This window comes from Thermobia domestica, chromosome 5 (genome assembly GCF_964235325.1).
Source record: "Thermobia domestica chromosome 5, izTheDome1.hap1.1, whole genome shotgun sequence".
In the NCBI taxonomy this organism is placed as follows: domain Eukaryota; kingdom Metazoa; phylum Arthropoda; class Insecta; order Zygentoma; family Lepismatidae; genus Thermobia; species Thermobia domestica.
The window spans coordinates 119745703-119768409 of record NC_137458.1 but is presented as its reverse complement, the minus strand read 5'-3'; the positions used below and the strand labels follow the sequence as shown (position 1 = coordinate 119768409).

General features: G+C 35.2%; 1 protein-coding gene across 2 annotated transcripts in view; it reads right to left on the bottom strand.

The window, feature by feature from the left end:
• The window catches only part of LOC145686078 (methionine synthase-like), a 127420-nt gene that overhangs the window by 63648 nt on the left and 41065 nt on the right, over nt 1–22707 (bottom strand). For both annotated transcript variants that reach the window (XM_081759000.1, XM_081758999.1), the window contains exons 8-12: nt 22379–22571; nt 20197–20337; nt 16499–16684; nt 11657–11836; nt 8871–8987 (exon numbers count right to left, since the gene is read on the bottom strand). In XM_081759000.1, the coding sequence (XP_081615126.1) occupies nt 8871–8987; nt 11657–11836; nt 16499–16684; nt 20197–20337; nt 22379–22571 (817 nt within the window). The remainder of the gene's footprint in view (nt 1–8870; nt 8988–11656; nt 11837–16498; nt 16685–20196; nt 20338–22378; nt 22572–22707) is intronic.

The following is a 22707-nucleotide window of genomic DNA, read 5'->3' as shown; positions in this document are numbered from 1 at the left end:
GAAGAAGCAACATATCTGGGAAACGAAAATGGAATGTATTACATGAACATGATTACAGTCCCTCGATGTGGTCTCAGTCTGCCTTGTGAACACGTTTCCAGATATATATCTGGCAGACCTGGATACCGTTAAGAGCCCCCGTTTCTGTAAGGGTTTCGAAAAGCGCCTTTAAAGCAAGAAAAATGCAGAGAATATCACGGAAACGTTGTTCAGAAGTGGTTCCTTCATTTTTGGGAACAAATCAAAATACAGGAGCATATATCCGAAGAATATGGCGGGTGTTCCAGTACCTACCAACCTCATCGTTGTAAAACAGTGTACCGCATAGACATCTGGTGTTGTTGTGAACTAAAATTGGTCCAGACTACGGATGTGGTTATTTGAGTCGCAATGCTAGCAGCAAATGGTGACTCAGGTACGAGGCATAGTAAGCAGCGTTTATGATAACTCTTGATGAGAAGATACTGCCTTCGTGGTCATACGGCATTATCATCAAGAACTTAACGTTTATTGGCTCTTGCTTGACTTTTTCGGTCGTGAGAATGCCGGTGCTGCTATTCGCTGGACTACTGTTTCAATTCTGGTTTGTAGGATCTCTCCCATGTCTTGTCAACCGCAGTAATATAGTGCAGAAAATCAACACCTTCCTGCGTATAACGTTCAAGGTGTCAGCGTGCATATTCCCATAGGCGCTATTTTTGCACCTCTGTCAGGACTTGCAGTACCCATCTTACTAATATACCCCCCCGAAAGTCCCCCCCCCAAAAAAAAAAAAAGTTCCAACCATGTATTTAGTATAGTGTGGTGTACTTTACATGTTCCTCAATTCAGCTATTTAACTGAAATCTTCATATTACTGGTGGTTTTACTGACGTACAATGAATTTTATGTACTTTGGAGCATCATGGTTTAATTTATATACAAACATATAAAGAATCTTTCTTTCCAGTAAACTGCGATTTTACATGTATATGTAGTGTCAACAAATGTAAACAAATGGACAGTCAGTGTTGGGAACTCTACTAAAAGTATTGAAAGTGTATAATAATGTGAATTGCATTGCGTCGCATCGCATTGAATAACGATTGTGCTGCAAAGTGCTAGAAATTAATTGATTTTATGCTCCAAATTATAGTTATTTTCTTATTAACGAAAACAAGTGCAATATCTTAATATACGTGTATAAATATATCATCCAGTGATATTATTAAATTGTAACATTTGAGGACACACCTTCACCAGTTTTTCTTCTTTCTTTCTTTTCTTTTTAAGCCACAAAATGGGAATTTGTATTAAATGATCAAAACCAGTAGCCCGGCAGGAAATTAATTAGAAAATTCAATGTAAATCATGTAAAAATATGTATCATAGTACTTGCGCTGATTTAACAGAAGAGGATATAAAGTTTATTCGGTCAAGCGATCAAACGTGGCGTTGTAACAATTGTGAGAAAGTACGACGACGACGTATGGGTAGTGAGAAAGCTATCGACCCATCTCCTCAGTGTCCTTCTTTAAGTGAAGTGTATAAGTTATTACTGTCTATAAAGGATGAATTAAATAATTTTAAAAAATCGAATAAACAAACTCAGGAAGAAATAGGTAAATCTTTGAATTTATACCATAAAAAATTGGATGACAATTCAAACTTACTGAAAAACCAAAGTGAAGTCCCACAATCATGTGTGGAACAATTGATAGGTGAAAATGTAAAATTACAGAAACAAATTGACAAGCTTCAAACACAGTTAGATGATTTGGACCAATATAGCAGGCGTAATACGCTAGAACTCTATGGTTTTCCCGACATACCAAATGAAGACGTTCTATCTACTGTAAAAATGTAGGTCGTGCACTAGATATAAACATTGAAGACACTACGATTGATGCATGTCATAGATTAAAAGAACACCAAGGTCAAAATTCTGCAGGTATAATTGTAAAGTTTGTAAGAAGAGTAGACAAAGATAAATTTTTACAGAAAAGGAAGGTAAAACGCAATCTGAATCTTCTGGTGGTACTATTTATGTTAATCAGAGTCTTTCGGTACAAAGAAAATTAGTGTTTAGTGAGGCCCGAAAAATTAAAAGGGAAAAAAATTTTGAATTCTTATGGGTTGACTGGCCAGGTAACATAAAATTAAGGAAAAGAGCAAATGATACTGTTGTGTATACTCTTAGAATTATACATGGTGTTCGAGCTTGATTATAAAGATTTATGTCAGTTCATGTAGTTTTATATATAGTTAGGATATGAGTATTTCCGATGACCGTATTTCAATTTATTACCAGAATGTAAGAGGTATAAATACGAAATTACATGAAATTTTTACTAGTATCCTTGCTACAAATTATGATTTGATATTATTAACAGAAACCTGGCTAAATAACTATGTATACGACAATGAGTTTATTGATGATAGGTATAATATTTTTAGGCAAGATAGATCTAAAAGAATGGGTGGCGGTTCGTTAATTGCAGTGTCTAAGAAATATCAAGTAAAAGAAATTAAGATAAACGTTGAACATGTGCAAACTGTTTATGTTAAGGTAACATTAGGCATGCGTTCATATTATAGCTACAGTATATTTTCCACCAAAATCTAAAATTGATACGTACTATAATTTTTTTAACAGTTTCGAGGATGTTCTACATTTTAAATCTAACAATATAATAATAATAATAATGGGGGATTTTAATGTACCTTCAATATTAGATTCAAGTTATAACCTCATGGAAGGAGATCATATATGTGCAGCTCTATTTAATTTTCTAACTTTGTTTAATTTAAAATCAGTTAATAACGTAAAAAAAAAAAATAAAAATAGAAGAACACTTGACTTAATATTAACAAATTTATCAAAATATAATATCTATCGAAGTGAGTATCCTTTAGTCACAGAAGACATACATCATCATCCATTATTGTTTGAGCTGCCTATTTTTATTAAAATATCACATGTTAAGTGTGACGCTATTTCTGTGTATAATTATTGTAAAACTGATTTCTATAACTTATACGAAGACTTACAGAATGCGGATTGGGAACAAATATGTGTCTACGAAAACCCAAATGATGCTCTATGTTACTTTTATACAATATTGAATGAGGCAATCAAAAATAATGTTCCCAAAAAGAAATTATATAATAAACGATCCTATCCAAGTTGGTTTACTCCTGAAATAATAAAACTTTTAAAGGAGAAGCAATTTTACAGAAAAAGAAAAGAAATTTCGCTTTACAATTACAGAAAATTTGTTGAGTTACGTAGAAAATTGAAAAGTATGATCAATCAATCGTACAAATAATTTGTACATAAAGTAAAGAATAATATCCAAGATCCCAAATAATTTTGGAATTTCATTAATAACAAAAAAAGAGGCAATAGGACCGTACACGAAATGATACATGAAGGCCAAATTATACACTCTAATAAGACAATTGTCGACAAATTTGCACAACACTTTGAGCATGTATATTGCTCGAATTCATCTTATAAGGTACCTGGAAAGACATATAATGAAATGTCATATTCTTTAGATATTAGCGAAATAAGTGAAAACGAGTATAAAGAATCAATAAGAAAGTTAAAATCAAGTAAATCCACAGGTTTTGATGAGATTCCTACATATATATTTAAAGGTTGTGCTGAATTGCTTTGCATGCCTCTATGTTACTTATACAATCTCACATTAAAAACTCAAATTTATCCAGATAATTGGAAAATAAGTAAAATAACACCGATATTTAAATCTGGTAATCTATATGAGATAAAAAATTATCGACCAATATCTCTTATATCAGCACCTTCTAAATTTTTGAACAAATTATATATAAACGAATATTTGCTCACGTAAAACCATTTATATGCATCTTTCAGCATGGTTTTTACCCAAGTAGGAGTACAACTACAAACCTAGTGACTTTTACTCAATATCTTCTTGATTCTTTTAATGAAGGTTTTTCGGTGAATACAATTTATGCGAACTTTAGTAAAGCGTTTGATAAAATAGATCATGCAATTTTACTTCAAAAGTTATCAAATTTTGGTTTATCCTTTTGCTTATTAAAGCTAATATCTTCTTACCTGAATGGTCGTAAACAATATGTCTCATATAAAAATGCAAAATCATTTACTTTTGAAGTAAGATCTGGCATACCTCAGGGCTCTAATTTAGGACCATTATTTTTTCCATTATTCATAAATGATTTGCCACGTGTTGTTAAGTTTTCAAAGTGTATTTTATTTGCCGATGACGTTATGTTATACAAGAAAATAACGAATTACGCTGATTGTTTAGAGTTACAGGATGATTTAAATAAATGTTATGATTGGTCTCTAAGAAATAAGCTACATTTAATATTAGCAAATGTTTTGCAATCACATACTCAGGCAACATACTCCTGTCAACTTCGAATATACAATTAATAATACAATAATTACCAGAACAGCTACTATAAAAGACTTAGGCATATTATTAGATAGTAAACTTAACTTCAAGGCACATATAGAAAAATGCGTTAATGAATCATTTAGAATTCTGGGCTTTTTACTGAGGAATTCAAAAGATCTAACATACTACAGAACTTTAATAACTTTATTTAATATGCTTATTAGAAGTTGGAGTATGCTTCTGTGGTATGGAATCCCTTTTACCAATGTTATGTCAAGAAAATCGAAAGAGTCCAAAATAAGTTCTTACGGCATCTATATTACAAGAAGCACAAACAGTCGTCGTACAAAGAAAATATTTCATATAGAAGTCTGATTAAGGAGTTTAAATGTGATAACTTAATTGCTAGAAGGAAAATTGCAGACCAGATGTTTCTGTTCAAAATGATAAATGGAATATTTGATAACGAAGAATATTTAGAACAATTGAGGTTTAATGCTAGGAGAACTAATTTACGAACGAGACAAATGTTCTATCCAAAAAAAATTAAATTCAATTGTACATCTAAACTCACCACTAGTGAGAATTACAAGAGACTACAATGTTTTAACTAGAGAAGGTAAAAATATAGATTTCTCGATGCCACGTAATATGTTTATATCTCAATTAAAAATATACATGTATTTAGATAAATAGTTGTACAAAATAATTCTACAGGTTATGTACCTTGTTACTTGTCTATTCTTATATATATATATATATTCTTTATATATATCGATTCTATGTATTTAATATATAGGGCTATACTTCAGTTGTATATGCACATGTATGTGTATGAATGAAAGACAGGAGATATATGTATATGCATGAATGTATTTCTATTCAAGTATGTGTATATATACATGTAAGTACATGTGGATGTGTGTGTGTGTGTTGCGGATATATAATTTTTGCTGCATTTCTCTTTATTGATTGATTGTATTACAGTTGTTTCTCTTATTCTTTTCATTTTTGTAATAAGTATTGATATTTATTTCAATTATTGCAATGCCTGTTGTAAAAGGAGCAATAGCTCTGTTATAGGTGAATGATAAATAAATAAATATCGATATCGTGTGTTAGCATGAGGTACACTGATATGAAATATTCAGTTCATTAACCAGTTCACTACACGTCCATCGCCGAGTATTTTCGAGAATGTTCGCAGTGCTTCCATATGATGTTAATCCGTAGTTGTTGGAATACAGTCTCCACCGTATCTGACTGGTACCTTGCAACCCATCTCACAACTGCCCGATAAAGCAGAGCACTTTCACCACACGCCTCATTTTTTACCGCCAATATTTTTTGGGCGGTACATGAACCTAACTTTAACAGCACCCACTAAGCACACACGCCGTAATCAGGGATGGGTCCAGGGGGTGGAAATCGGGGCGATCGCCCCCCCCCCCCAGAAGAGGAAACTTTCTTATTTTATATATATAAATAAAGCCCATCCCAAAGTTTGGAGCCCTTAAAAGTAGCAGTATGACAACCCACCGCCCCCCCCCCCCTAGAAGTCGGTCCTGGATCCGCTCCTGGCCGTAATACAGAAACACGAACACGTCGACATGATCCCTATACTGTCCAGAAAAACACTGCGTTCGTTATGTCTCCCGGAGAAACAACAATTGAATTAAAGCAGTGTTCCTTTTCAGTACCTAGGTTATACGAGACGTGGACCTACAGTTGAAAATGGAATCCGAACCACAATAATGCGTTTAGATTTCAGTGCTTCCTCATCGTAAATCGAACCCGGAACCACGTATACTAAAGGCCCCCAAGCTAGCCACTAAACCAGAGGAGACGGCCCTTTTTTATTCTGAGAAATTAGGCTCATACTAAGTTGCTGTTAAGTGCGTTACCAGTATTCAGTACATTGAACTCAAAATCTTATACAATACGCTGTGGAAGGCACGGTGGCTCATTGGTAGATCGCTGACCTGTAGTGTTAGGATTCCCTGGTTTGATCCCAAGCCATATGAATTTCTATAGTGGATAACATCGTGTCCATGGATTTTCTACGGGTCTCTCCTGCTTCCTCCCATATTATAATTTCATCACTTATTATATAATCATTCGCTTTTATTAATATTCGTGTTCTTTAGCCTACACGACATAACCGTGGGACATAAAAATAGAAATTTCATTTCACTTCATTTCATTTCAAGAACTGCCTATGTCACCATGGACTTGAAACAGGGGAAAGGAGCGTGTGGTAGTTGCCTTGCTACGAAGGCATTAAAAGTGGTAGCATATCCCCGCCACCTATACAGGGTGCGGTAAAAGTCCCGGAACTGTCCAATATCTCGTGAAATATACAGATCAGCAAAACAAACAAAAAAGAGTGTTAAATAGTTTTGAAAAAGTTATCCAATGATACCAAACGCAACCCCCTATCACCATCTCATTCAGGGATACGAGAGATAACTTTAAAATTTTAAATGGGAATTCCCATTTCTTATTGTACTTTTGGATTCCCCAGAAAAAGGGAGAGTAATCTGACCCAGAACAGTCCCTTCACAGATGATGCTTGAATCGATATACAAAAGGAAGGAGTACAAAAACATGAAAATGCGAATCGCCTGTACTCTTTGGCCATACGGTTAGCATACTGGACTGCGGAGTCAGCGGTCGTGAGTTGGATTCCCGCGCTGAGTAACATTTTCATGTGTATCTTTTGTACACATAATTAATGAATTCATACATTTTAACTTCGATAAAAATAATGTATTTGTCCATAATTTATTAACTTGCAAGAAAATACAAATTACGACAAAAATGATTTGTTCCTGTTGTAAATAACCCTATGAACCCTAACCCTAATAACCCTATTACTAAGAACCACTTCATAGCGGTAATTTGCAAAACAATTGTCGAAATTTGTATTGTATGTAATTTGAATAAAATACTAATTGAAGTTAAAAGCGTATGGACTTATTATTTGGGGAAATAAAAGAAGAAAAGTTGCTTTGAGCGGGGATCGAACTCAGGATCTCTGACTCAGCAGTTTCGTATGCTAACCGTATGGCCACAGAATATGGGACTGACAATTCTCATTTTCATAATGTTTTGGTACCCCCTTCTGTTGTGTCGATTCAAGCGCCATCAGTGAAGGCACTATTTTCAATTCTGGGTCAAATCACTGTCCCTTATTCTGAAGAATCCAAATGCGCAATAAGAAATGAGGGTTCCCATTTAAAATTTTAAAGTTCCTCCGTACCCTCGAAAGGGGTGGGGATAGGTAGTTGCGTTTGGTGTCATTGGATAGCCTTTGAAAAACTATTTAACACGTTTTTTTGGTCTGTAATTTCGCGAGATACTAGACAGTTCCGGGACTTCTTCCGCACCCTGTATAATAACTGCTTGAAACACAGCGGTCAGGTCGTAGTTACAATTTCAGTTTTATTCCAAAAAAAGATACTGACGACTACAGTTGAAATCTGAATTGTTTATATTCCTTATTGTAGCAGTATTGGATAGTCATTTCAAGCTTTGCATTCACTAAAGAATTGGGTTCAAATAGGTACGAGTAACTTCTAATGTAAGCTGCCAAACCTACGATAACTGCGGAAATGGTGTTGTTAGGCGCCAGGGGCTTATCCTGTATGTATTTGGTCTAGGAATTAATTCGTGCCGTTTTTAATCAAAAATTGAAGCTTTATTTCAAAAACAAAATAAATGAACACGTTAATAAAAATATTGTCCATCGCTAGTCACTACTTTCTCCCATCTTTCAGGCAATTTACGGATTCCGTGTCGAAAGAATTCCTCATCTTTTGAAGCAATCCAATCAGAGATCCATTTTTCGATATTTTCTGAAGAAGTGAACTGCTGTTCAATCAAATCGTTATTCATGCAATCGAACAAGTAATAGTCAGACGGAGCAATGTTTGGTGAATACGGCAGGTGGAGTAACACTTCCCATCCGACATTTCCGAAAAAGGTTTGGACCAGTTTTGTATGTAGTATTGTGCTCTTTGGAGCAAAAATATAGACTTTACGCAAAACGAATGAAAAACACTCTTAGCTTTCGAAATGTTGGTGTGGAGAATAATGGACAGAATTTGCTGGGTCAATTGGAAAACGAATCAGAGAATGACGAAGAGCAAGTGATTGGAACATTGGCTGAGATGGAACTGTATCATGAGGGATATACTAGAAGAAAGATGGCAGGAAAAAGAGGGGCAAGCGAAGGAGGCTACAACTGATAAACAGTATTAAAACAGAAACTGAGACGAAAAAGGTTAGCTGAAGACCATGTTGCATGGAAGTTTCTCAGTTTGAAGCAAATGATCTGCCAATAATAAGAGAATACCTATGATGATGATATTATCTACTATATGAATGTGGGAGACAAAGACATTATTTTGCAATACCTACAAATGAATAACTATGTCAGAAGCGGTTTACAATAAAATCTTAACGTAAACTTACCTTAATTGCATGGTAAAGGAAGACTGAATGCATGGCTTCACGAACCAAATCCATTCCTCGGAAAGAAAAAGATACGTTGGAGACTCCACCGCTAATCCTGCAACCAGGACACGTTTCCTAAATGAACACAGAAATACTCTAAGTGTGTTCTTTGCCTCTACATAAATACACTCAATGTAAAATACTATTTACGTTATATGTTAAAATCTGCTTGTACGCACACGTATATAATTATACCATAGTGTCAAATTTTTACTTTAAATGCGTATTCATTTTCCTTCCCCGATCAGTTTCGTCTTGCCCCGTTTGCTGAAGTCTTCGCCAGGGATCATGGTCTTAGAAGAAAGTTTGAACTGCAATTTTAATAGCACATACTTTGATGTTGCCAAGTCCATATTTGGGATTTGACAACACTGATATAAATATACTGTACTTTCTTGGAGTTGGATAATGTTCCCAAGTTCGATATTAACTTTTTAATCAGTTTACTATCTCTCAAATATGATAAATTTAGGACGCAACCTTAGATTTCAGAAAACATGTGAAGTCGAAATTAATGAGAAAAGTCAACACACACTTAAGGCAAAAAATTTATGTTATAGTTAGAACTACATTGTCTTTAATGAGTTGTGGAAGTGAAAGTAACCTTCTTTTTACAACAAATAAAATTAGAACAAAGAAAACTTGAACTATTATAGCTAAAAGAATGCAAGTTTCGGCGAAACAAAAACAAATTTAGCCAGCTCCATAGTTAAAAGCAATTCAATGCTTAACATGCTTCTTTTAACAGAACTATGCTTACACTACAAGCAGTATATGTGTAACTGTTGTAAATGTGTTACTCTTATCCGTGCGTGGTGTGTCACCGCTCGGAAAAGCCAAACAATAATAAAGACAATCTGCTACTTAAGAGAGTTATTTTTTTTACACATACAGTACACAAATAATAAAATGTGTTCCACCAGAATAAAGCTGTCAATTATTATTTGCAACGAACAACATACTTTTAAGCGACATAAAAGTTATTTTTTCGATTTTCCCGAAAACTACGCATGAGAATTTACCGTCATGTATATCATTTTGTTCAGCTCGATACGCCCTATCGAGAGGCATATGTCTTCTATGCTATGTACTGGCAGCTAGCTTGCTAGTGTCATAATAAAGAACTAGATGAGGATATACTTCTGTATCAATTTCACCTTAATAAGTGCCGTGGTTTTCGTTAGTTATTTGAAGGTTTACAAAAAATAAATATATAAATAAATAGTTTCCTTCCATTTTACCGAAAAGTACGCATGAGGTTTTACACAGAGCTATCAATTGGTATACGTCCCATTTTTGGATAATTTTTCCGACATACGCTTAGGATTCATACATCGTGTGTGCCTACGTGACTTACGATAGAACTCGCGCGGGGTAAATTTTTCCTTATTAATTACTATGTACGGAAACACTGTTTAAAACATTATTAGAAGATTATATTCCTATTTTTAATATAGACGTTTAAATAAACTTTCCGGTCTGTTCCTATCAATATATATGCTCGCACTATCTTAATGGTATAAATATAATTACTTCTATATTGATTTAGAATTTGTCTTTCAAGAATGCAATTGTTTGAATATTTTGTACCAACACATTATAACATACAATATTACCTGCAAGTGTAATTTTGCAAATGAAAATATCGAGCGTTTACCAAATATTTGTAAAACCTTACCTATGATAGCATATTCAGAAGTTGTATATGCAACCTGACAGTTCCTTAAAAAACACTGAAATACCTCTCACGCATGGGTTATCTTATCCATTTTTTCTTTCACTTCTAGTTGTACTGTCTTCAAATCTACAGGAGTTCATGAGAAACTAAGATACGTTTCTCTGACATTGTACCAATTATAACTTCATATACCTGTACTGTCCTCACTCCAGATATCCTTGGTATTCAGGTGAGAAAAATTCGTAACATCACAAATATATAGTATTCCATAATATTTTGATCTCTTCTGCCTACAGTATTGTAGCGAATGAGCGAAATGTATTCAAGATTGTACCGCTTTCCGACATTTCGTCATTCAAGTTACTTTCGGTACTCTGTATTGATTTGGAATAATTATTATTTTCTACGGGATCATCATCTGATGGAACAACATATGTATTCCGATACAGCTTCATTATCTTAAGATTCTAAAATCACCTAAGCCTTTACGTCTATATGTATATATCGGAATACAAATAATTTAAGAAACAGATGAAAACTAAAATAGGCACGGGAGGGGGTAAAAAGTTGCCACAGGCAACAATAATGTTTACAACCATGTATACCTATTCATCTAAACATATAAAAAGAAACATACAATGTCAAGTAGTGGGCGATTCCACTTAGAAATAGGTAAGTTAATAATCTGCTCAAAAAATAATTTGTCGTATAGTAGAGACATGCACTATGACTCCGGAAAAAAAAAAATCCGCGCGCGCCCACAGAAGTTAAGATACATCAGGCTTACTTCTATCACCTTATTACTTATTGCATGTTATGTATCTTTTAATTTATCTAGATTTCAATATTCATTTTCTATCCTTATCTTGCTGTCATTTTTTTCTGAATCTGTATATTTTTGGTTTTGCATCTTTAATTATAGTTCTATGCATATTGCACATAACTTGTTTCTGTTTATCAGAGTAGAATCAACGTAAACCCCTCTTAAACGAAGTAACCTTCCTCTGCTGAGAGTAGAATGAAATAATAAATAAGATAAAAATTAGTTCTATATTATGCTACTCACTTTTATTATCCTCGTTGCTTCGATGAATGCAATGGCGTAAGTATTATGTTCTTCAATACCAGTTGCAATTGTAAGGATATTTGGGTCAAATATAACATCATTAGGATTCATGCCTACTTGTTCAGTCAAGATTTTAAACGATCGCTGACATATTTTAACTTTATTTTCCATATCTGCAGCCTGCGAACAAATTATTTGATACATACTGAATTAAATACATGATTACAAGAAGACATAAACTAATATAAATGTTGGGATCCTCTAATCATCTTATTATTTACGCACTTTATTTGATTTTGCTGATTTCTTCTACAAATATCTTTAACTGTTCCTTACTTCGTGAAAATTACATTTTCTTACACAATAAAGCTAAGATTATCCGCGGAATTGGGTGGGAACGGTACCGCGGATGACGAAAATCACAGATAACCCAAAAAAAAAAAGACTAAAAATGAGGTGCAAACACAAGAAATATTTCAGCATAAAAACTACGTTTTATTGTACAAAAAACATAACAAAACTTTTAAAACATGTACAGTACAGCAGAAATCTTTGCTCTACGTTGGAAATATTGCCTTTTACAATGTTATTTATGTTTAGTTTTTTTAGAACATACTGTACTCATTTGCATGCGGAGTGACTACTTATGAAAAATAACTGAGCGCGACTGCAGCAGGATTAAATTTTTTTCCGCGACACTGATAGATAATCGAGGCTTTACTGTATATAATTTTCGTACTTAATACAAATTCATTTGGGAAAGCAAAGCATACCGATTATAATCATTTACATTAATGAAACAAAAAAAAAAAAAAAATATCAATATTGATTTTGGTGCTTCCAAGAAATTATAATAACCAAACTTTCTTAAGGGTTTTTAGAATTACAACAGTGAAAATTGAAAGTGTCAAGATAGAGTTAGTGAAATATAAAATATGGTAGACATATTTGGTCTAGGAATTAATTCGTGCGGGTGGACAAGAGATGGAGCAACGAACGGAGCGTCCCACAGTTCCGTGTATCCACACATGTGTTGCAAACCCCTGTCATCGCGTATCGTTCGTAGTATAGGGCAGTGGATTAAAGCGTCAACAACACCAGTTTGTAGTTAAGTGAACATGGCGCAATTTGTGCCTGATAAAGTGTTTTTGCGGGGTGTCCTGCTGCATTACTTTAACATGCAGAAAAGTGCGACTGAAAGTCATCGTATTTTGGTGGAAGTGTATGGTGACCATGCTCTAGCTGAGCGAACGTGTCAGAAGTGGTTTGCACGGTTTAGAAGTGGTGATTTCGGCTTGGCAGACCAAGAGCGAGCTGGACAGCCAAAAAAATTTCAAGACGAAGAATTGACAGCATTGCTCGAGCAGGATTCGTGTCAAACGCAGGAACAACTTGCAGCAGCATTAGGCGTTGATCAAACAACAGTCTCCAAACGCTTGAAAGCCATGGGAATGATTCAAAAGATGTCACATTGGGTTCCACATGAATTGAAAGACAGAGACGTTGAAAGACGAAAAACCATTTGCGAATTGCTGCTTCAACGACAGAGCAGAAAGGGGTTTCTGCATCGAATTATTACGGGTGATGAGAAGTGGATCCATTACGAGAACCCTAAACGAAAAAAGGCCTGGGTGAAACCAGGTGAACCAGGTCCATCACAACCAAAACGAGATATTCACTGTGCAAAGGTTATGCTGTTCATATGGTGGGATATGAAAGGTGTGGTGTACTATGAGCTGCTGCAACCGGGTGAAACTATGAATGGAGAACGTATATCGACTACAATTAATGCGTTTGAAGCAAGCTCTGGCCAGAACACGACCAGAATGGGAGAACAGACATGACAAACTTATTGTTCAACATGATAACGCTCGCCCACATGTCGCAAAACCGGTCAAAACCTATTTAGAAAATGTCGGATGGGAAGTTTTACCCCACCCGCCGTATTCACCAGACGTTGCTCCTTCGGACTACTACTTGTTCGATTGCATGAACAACGATTTGATTGAACAGCGGTTTACTTCTTCAGAAGATATCGAAACATGGGTCTCTGACTGGATCGCTTCCAAGGATGAGGACTTCTTTCGCCACGGAATCCGTACATTGCCTGACAGATGGGCGAAAGTGGTGGCTAGCGATGGACAATATTTTTCTTAAGGTATTTATGTATTTTGTGTTTGTACTACAGCTTCAATGTGTGCGTACCAACCGCACGAATTAATTCCTAGACCAAATACATACAGAATGCTATCTAGATAAATTGATACTAATGGAGCTAAAACAGATTATATTTACTATTTTATCTACAGGTCTTACTACGAGCTGTGCATCCCAATGAGCAGCTATACCGTTCTGCAAACAATGAATCATTAAGTGTTTCAACGTCTTCTAGTGTCTATCTCCAGGCCTACATGACTTATGTACGATGGGCTGCTTAAAAATTCGTAGCCCAACCTAGAAGAAGTGCAAGTAGACTGATGAAACTGTGCAGTTTTAAAGGGCATATCTTTGTATCTACAAATACAAATTTTCATATTAATAAGAAAATTCTTACTGTTTTCCAGGCCCCTGAAATGATCATGTGTGCCCAACCAGCGAATTTCACGAACATCGAGATCAGAGCTTTCATCAAATTTTGTTCCAACAAAAAAAGTCACCAAAGCAAATCAATTAGGAAATTAGTGAAACACTACGGGACTCTCTCTTTCGGAAAAATTAGGAAAAAAGAATGAAATCTTTCAGTTCAACGTCCCACGATTATGCCCCGTGAATGATGATGAAAGAATTGGTAGAAGGAAACGAGAGTAACCCGAGAAAACCCACGGACACGATGTTGTCCACCACAAATTTACTTGGCCAGGGATCAAAACAAGGATTCCACGCATCAGAGGTAAGCGCTCTACGATTAAGCCACCGTGCTCCCGGGTTTCTCCCCCTTCATATACAGTAGTGAAGAAGTGAGTGGCACAGTTTAAACGTAACAATTTCTCAACAGTTGGTGCTCTACGTACAGCAAGACCAAAAACAGTAACTGTCCCTGAAATCCTGAATGAAATCCATGACATTATTATAGAAAATCACAGAATTTCAACTAAACGTGTGACACAAATTGTAGGCATTTCTCGCGAACGCGTCGAAGTATAATTCATAATGATTTGGGCATGCGCAAGTCCTTGTCAAACTGAGTTCCCAATAATCTGTTACAGATCAAAAGTGTGAAGGAACCAAGGGAAGTCATCTTCCATTTTGATCCCAATGCCGGTCAATTTCTGTCACGAATAGCAACAATGGACGTAACATGGTTGTACCACTACAATCATGAAACGAAATAACAATCAATGAAGTGGCGCTCATTGATTGACTAAGAAGTTCAAGAAACAGAAGTCGGCTGGGATAATGTTTTCAATATTCTTCTGTAATTACTCACACAACGTAAAGGCAAACAGAGTGCAACGCCATGGAAAATTCAACTGACAATACGATTCAGATTTTCAGCGTCTAGATCATCTTCCTTATTCCCCAAACTAAAACAACACTTGAAAAGACGCCTTTTGGATCTGGTAAGGAGATAATTAGTGGTATGAAACAGTGATGTGAGGAACCGTCTACAGAATTTTTTTAACTGGTCTGCAAAAGTTGGAATATCGTGCACAAGGAAATGTATTGAACTTGGAGGCAGTATCTAGAATAACTGTAAAATTTCATCATTCCACGTAGACTCCCTCTAAATTGAGTTACGAATTTCAGCAGCCTCTCGTAGTTAACGCTACGGTTGGTAGGCACTCCATACATACTCAATGAAGGATAAAGTAGTGATTACGCATGTCAATCTAAAGTCGTAACATCTCGAAAAGGTCTGTCTTGTTATGACTGCAGTAAGACGATGGCCATCATTTTTCTCAAAACTACCATTTTTGATTACGCCTTTGGTACACGAATTCTGCGTTCGATTTCTGGTGGAAAAGCCTGGAAATTTGAACGCATTATGGTGGTTCGGATTCCACCTTAAACTGAAGGACCATATCTCCTATAGCCTCGGCGCTGAAAAGGGATGCTAAACTTCAACTGATAATTTTGGATTATGGTCCTGAAGTGTATGACAATAGATTATAGATTATATTACCCTATTAACTTATTTGTTGCTGAATAGTCATTGTGGTTTCTATATCTACTAAATCACTTCTGCTACCATAGCTGATCCCCCTTCTCTACACTATGGAACTAGGGAAGGGACCTTAACGACCTGCTCTGAAATTACAGTAGAGTAGGCACAACCTTTTTTATTTCTTGGACATGTTGCCAATTATCATTTTGCCCCAAGTAGTATCGATTCACCACTCTTAATACAATCACATGCCATTCATGTTATTAGTATCTAGCAATATACATGGCTAGCAAATTTTGTCAGATTAGCTAGCAGAACACGAAACACAGGCAACTGAAAATGTAAAGCAGAATTAACCATAGATAACACGTGACTAAAAAAAGTAACAATTTAGAACTTAGACAGAAAAGAAGTATGTAATTTTAAATTAGAACAGCCCTACAGTTTCGTACAAAAAGAAAAATAGTAGTAGTAGTAGGTCTGTAGTATTAGTAGTAGTTGTTATTGTTTAGTAGTAGTATTATTAGCTGTAACTGTTCTTGTCGTCGCTGCTGATGCTGCTCCTCCTCCTCTACAAAATTCTTTTTTTATGAATTCCGTTTTCCACGCTTTCAAGAAAGAATTTGCAGGAGCTCCAATAGATATGGGAATATTATTGATTTACAGTTAATCTCTGAATATATGCGTAACTTACATTTATAAAATGCATTACTGAAAAATATATATTTAATAATTACCTGTCCAACCTCATCAAAAGCCATTACTACAACTGCTGCGCCATATTTTCGTATTTTCTTCCCTTTCTTTATGAATTCTTCCTCACCTTCTTTCAAAGAAATGGAATTGACAATGCATTTTCCTTGTGCGCATTTTAAACCAGCTTCCACAACATTAAAATTTGATGAGTCAATGCATAAAGGCACCTATAAAAATAAAACACAAGATACAAAACAATTTACATTGAACGTTTGATTGAGTAATATGTATTAACGCCCTTTGTGGATATAACCATTGTAGTGCATTCAATGCTCTCCTACAGGGATCCGATCTTGGGATCTCGTGCACCAAAGCCACATGCATTAACTACTAGATCAGAGATGAAAGCATTTAACATTCTAAAGTAAATCTTGAACAAATAAGATTACTGTCTACATCTCTCAACATAATTTGTCATTTATACAGAATTTGCAAGTAACAGAGTTGTTCGCATCTGCTTTCGGTACATGTGGTCTCGAATCAATTTTCGATGGGAATAGAGCTCAGAAACTCTCTAGGTCATAACTGTACGACGCAATAGTCAAAGTTAACTCAAAATAAAAATCTTCATTAATAACTACAGATCAAACTTTTAATGACCATTAAAAAAAGAAGTACATATGTTTGCTTCTCTTGATTTCTCTTTGAAGGAAGTATCAACTTCGAATTTTATATATATATATATATATATATATATATATATATATATATATATATATATATATATATATATATATATATATATATATATATACAGGGTGTTTCAAAACAACACCGACAACGTTTGGGAGGTGATTCCTGACACCAAGATAAGACAAAAAAGTATTGACCAACCTGGATGCACAATTGTTTCCTTTCGGAGTTATAGGCTGTCAAAAACATGAAAAAATGAACTTTAAAGGTTCATAACTCCAAAACTATGAGACCTACCGAAGTCGGGTCAAGACTTCACTTAGGAACTAATATGTGTACTATCTAAAAATACATGTTTCAGAATTCTAAGGTACTCACACAACAATATTTATATTAGAGGGGGTTTGGCTGCAGGCATATAATTTGAAGTACTCACCAACTACAACTATAAAAATTGTTACGGAAGTATCAGAGGATTTATGGGTGGTGCGTCCAGGGATGGACGAAAATGAGATCGCTCAAATTTCTATCTCTTCTGCCTTCCTTGTGTACAAGGTTTGAAATGATCGCGGTATAAATCTGGAAATCTTCTCCATGGGGATTCATATATTTGTGGTTTTGTCACACTACAGGTGGGGGATGTGTATGTCATAGACAGTCCATGACATTCTCCTGGAAGTAAGGTGTGTTGATATTGCAAGACATTTCGACGTGTGGCAGCGTTGCCCGACTTCAATATACCGCCACCGCCAATAATCACTTAGAAAACTTTACTTTGAACTGCAGCACAAAGTCAGAATGGATTTTGTGGTCTGTATAACGATAGAAAATGGATTGAATGCTATTGGTCTCATCTAGGAAGAGCAACCCCTCATCCAGAGTACACACTCATTTCCACTATTCCTTATGAAGTATGAAGTTTTCTGGCGTTGTGCGAATCTCTGCTGAATGTGGCGCTTTGTGAAGCGGTGTAAGTGCATTTTGTGACGCACTTCCAAAGCGAAGTTCTTCCGGATGATCTTGGATACTGCTTTTTCATGGCCAAATTTCTCTGCGTTGTGGGACTGTCCTGTATCACTGCTCTCCTAATGGTGCGAAATATATTGGGGGTGCCAACGAGCTAGGGCTGCGTTTTCCTCAAAATTTCCGGCCTACCACATACCATAGGAGCTTATGAATATATCGTCGGATGATAAGATCTACATCAGCTTTGATGACGGTTGAATCCTCTTCTTTACGCCGTTTCACTACTGCTGAGTGGCTATAATGGGTATCGCGAAGTTCACAAATGGACTCCTCCCGGAAAGCTGTCACTTTTACCTTCATTGTTCCACGGATCGTGCACAACTGATACTCTTATCAAGCACAGGGCTCAGTGAAGGCAGCAACGTATCAGGACAGAACAGCGGTTAAATGTGCCGTTCGGGAGAACCAGTGAAGATTGGCTATTTTTTATCGTGGGGAACCTTCTGCTAGACAGACAAATTGGAAAACTGATTCTGAAAGAAATATTAATTTAGAAGTATCTATCTATCTATCCACGTATCTATCTATCTATCTTTGGACAACTACAATATACCTTGATCGAAAAGTTTCCGAAATCACTACAGTGTGGCGCACTGTCACCTGATTTATCTTTTTTTGTGGGTTGCTACACCTGTTAGCGATATTCCCTCCCAATATCAACATCCTAGTTCGCCACTTGTGAAAGTAACGCAGTGTTGAGTACATCTGTTTCGGTGCCTATTTCGATTTTTGCAATAGAGCTAATTTTGCAACAGCGACTGTGTATGAAATTTTGCGTTATAAGCGGATTCAACAGTGCAAAGACCTTGGAAATGTTGGAAAAGTGTTTTGGCAATGATGCTCTAAAAAATAGCAGTTTACCAGTGGCACGAACGCTTTCCGCGCCACGTCATTTTCAGAAGAAAAAGAAGGTGATGCTTACGATTTCCATGGATTACAACGGTGTTGTACATCATGAATTTAAGCCAGAAAGTCAAACAGTCAACAAGGAGTATTGTTTCGGCGTTATGAAGCACCTGCGCGAAACAATTCGCCTAAAAAGCAAAGATCTCTGCACAAGCAACTTGTAGATTTTGCACTATGACAACTCAGCATCGCACAACGATATCATTATCCGCGAGATCCACACCAAAAACGTAACGAATACCATACTCAGCTACTGAATTCACCGGATTTAGCTTCGTGCGACTTTTTCCTGTTTGATCGACTCAAGAAATCATTACAGGAAAGGCATTTTAGCAGCCGAGAGGAGATAATGCGAAAATCGAAGACGGCTCAGATGAACATACCGAAAACCGAGTACCACAAATGTTTCGAGAAGTGGATCAAGCGCTGGCATAAGTGTGTTACAATCGATGGGGATTACTTCGAAGGGGACAACATCAATTTTCAAGAATAAACCTGTATTTTTAATTTTGTGAGTGAATTTCGGGAACTTAATCGAGGTAGTATTCGTCACAAGGAGGACATATATTCTCGCTACTGACATCCCAACTTAACCATAATCAATGTATTAAGTATGTATATTTATTAAGAAGATAAACTTGGCTAGAAGAAAACAAATTTAATGTGATCAGCACGTTGTATCATTTTTTGAAAATACTTTTTGGTCTTGATAATTTTAAATGATTTCTTATTATTTAAAACTGAAAAACGAGCCCGTGGCCCACTCGCACTTTGAACTTCATTCAATTCGTACCTACATAAGATATCGTGTACGAAAAAAGAATATGTTGTTTCCTCCATTGCACTTCTATTCTTCTTTTCTTATTCATTTAATTATGTTAGTAAGTATTACATTCTGCCAAGTTCTCAAAATGTCTTCAAAAGCATTTATCTTTTCAAAAGTTAGCTTATCTGAAAATTATTAATGCCGAGTATTCGATCGCTCCCTTAGTTTCAATATAAAGATAAGGAATATTTAATACGCACTCACATATAATTTAAAGGTAAAATAAGGTAACTAAATTACAATACTAAACAGTAACTACTAATATCCAATTTGGTTTAGACCTCCTACCTTGCTTACATCCGGCTCAGATGCAATTAAGTTTAAAAATCGAGTCATGGCTGCTATTCCATCTAACATTCCTTCATCCATATTGATATCCAGAATTTGGGCGCCATTTTCCACCTGCAATTTTGCAATATCCAACGCTTCCTGCCGCGAAAAGAAATTTAAAATTCAATACTATAATCAGCGAATCAACTTGATGCAGGTATTCTAATAACGTAAAGTCTGAACGAAATTATAAGTATACATACACACTGTAGAATCGGATTCTAACTAGTGTCTCGCGACATACTCTTCACTTATATAAGGCGTGTCGCGAAATTTTAGAATTTAAAAATCATGAAGTATTTAATAATTAGTTCAATCAATTTTCTGACGAAGTGTATCCAGTCAACGGATCCAATGGCAGCATCAAAACATACCCGTACAATGTTCAGTACAACATAGTCAATACTTTATAGTCTTACACTATTATGATTTACATTATTAATAAATTATTATTCATAAAAATTCAAACAAGCGTTTCGCAAAGTCATAGGCGTTGAGGAAAGTGTCATCAATCAAGAAAGGTTGGAAACCACTGGTCCAGGACCTCCTTAAAGAAAAAAACACGAACAAGGGCTCTCCCGTAACCTAATGGCTACGACATTCACTTTTGTTACGCGTGTTTGCACATTCAAATATTCTTGAAAGTAAAAACACGGATGGTTTATATGGTGGATTCCACTTGCAATAGTAAGTCTTCTCATTCACAAAGTTGGTGCTACATAAGGACACAAAAAGATAAAATTAAAAAAAAAGAAAATAGTAACGAAAGTAATGAACTGCAACTAACATAAGCATTTAAAACGTTAATAAAAATAGTATCTATATAGAAAGTAAATCTTCATTAAATAATTTCAATAGCCTCTGCTGCTTTCATCAGTAATTTCTTGAATTCATAACGTTAAATTCATTGTAGATCCTCTCATCTAAGAATTGTACCATAAGATAAAAACGTCATTACTAGGGAACTTGTTGACAAAAATTCAAATATCAGAAAACTATGAAATCTTGCACACTTTTGTGAAATTCTTTATGAATCGATTATCTATTAAAACTGAATAGTAAGCTGAAAGTGAATGAAGACATTGCTAAAAACCAGGAAAAAATCGCTATACATTCACACTGCACTACAAAGTCATCTTTAAATATAAGTCGTAACCTCGAAATACTGACACTTGAGTTTGTGACCGTGGCGAACTGTGCGTGGAAAATTCAATGATTTTTTTTTTTTTTTTTTTTTTTTAAATTATCGTAGATTTACATGTACGTAAAGGAAAAAGGAATATTATTCACAAAAATATGACAATAATGAGTTAAGACCATATTTCTTTTGCAGTAATCTCAATATGTTGCCAGAACAAGTAACTAGCGATCACCATACAGCATATAGTTTTTAAACCGCTATTTATATATGAATGGAACTATTTATTCACTTTCTATGTGCTGAAGCTGCGTAAAAAGCCTTCTCCTCTGTAGATTTGATAATTTCCCCTGTCAATTTTGGACATTAAATAAAATATGTTTAAATTTCTTTCTTTGCAAAGTCCCTTTTTGTCAGATATTTAGCTTTTGAAGTAATCTTCCTTCTGAAAGGAGACTGTTCTAGTTCATGAAGGACATTTTTCTCTTATGGGATAGTTCTTAGATGCGAGGTTCTACAATGGATTTAGTATAGGAATTCAAGAAGTTATTGATGAAAGTAGCAGAGAGTACTGAAATTATTTAATGAAGATTTACTTTCTGTACGGATACTAGGCTAGTAAAATTTTTATTTACAAATATGTATCATATTGTGTCCATTAGCAAATATTTGAAACGTTCTTTTGAAGATCGTTTTAAATACAGATATTTGCAATTATTATTATAAATATGCATTTTTCTTGTCTCGTTTATTTTCTTGTATACCGTCCCCTTTACTTTAATCGCTCCTGCAGATTCCACCAGGTTAGTTTTACAGCTGCGAAGATTTTCGAATTACAATCAACTTTGAGCATAATATGATTTTGACGTAGGTATGATTTATAGTTTGAATGACTCTGTGTAACGCAAAATGTTTTTCCTGACATTCAAAAACAGACTCACAATAAATTTATCTATAAAACTGAATGAAATTAATGCTCCGTTCATGCACATAGTAACTTACATCGTATTTTCCAGTCTTGATAAGTCGACAGAATTTCCGAGAACCTGCAACATTACATCGTTCTCCAATATTAACAAAATTCGTATTCTTTCCAATTCGGACAAATTCTAGGCCAGACAGAAGTAAGTCATCATCATATATATGTGCAGGAGGTCTTCTAGGTTTACAGCCACGTACACTTTCAGCAATGGCTCTGGAAAATAGAATATGATCATATAATTTATTTATAATAATATGAAATTATGTTATATACTTTCAAATACGTTATGTAATTTGAATTGATAATATAAAGAAATATTCCAGGTTTGTTCGCGGATTCCTTCGACATT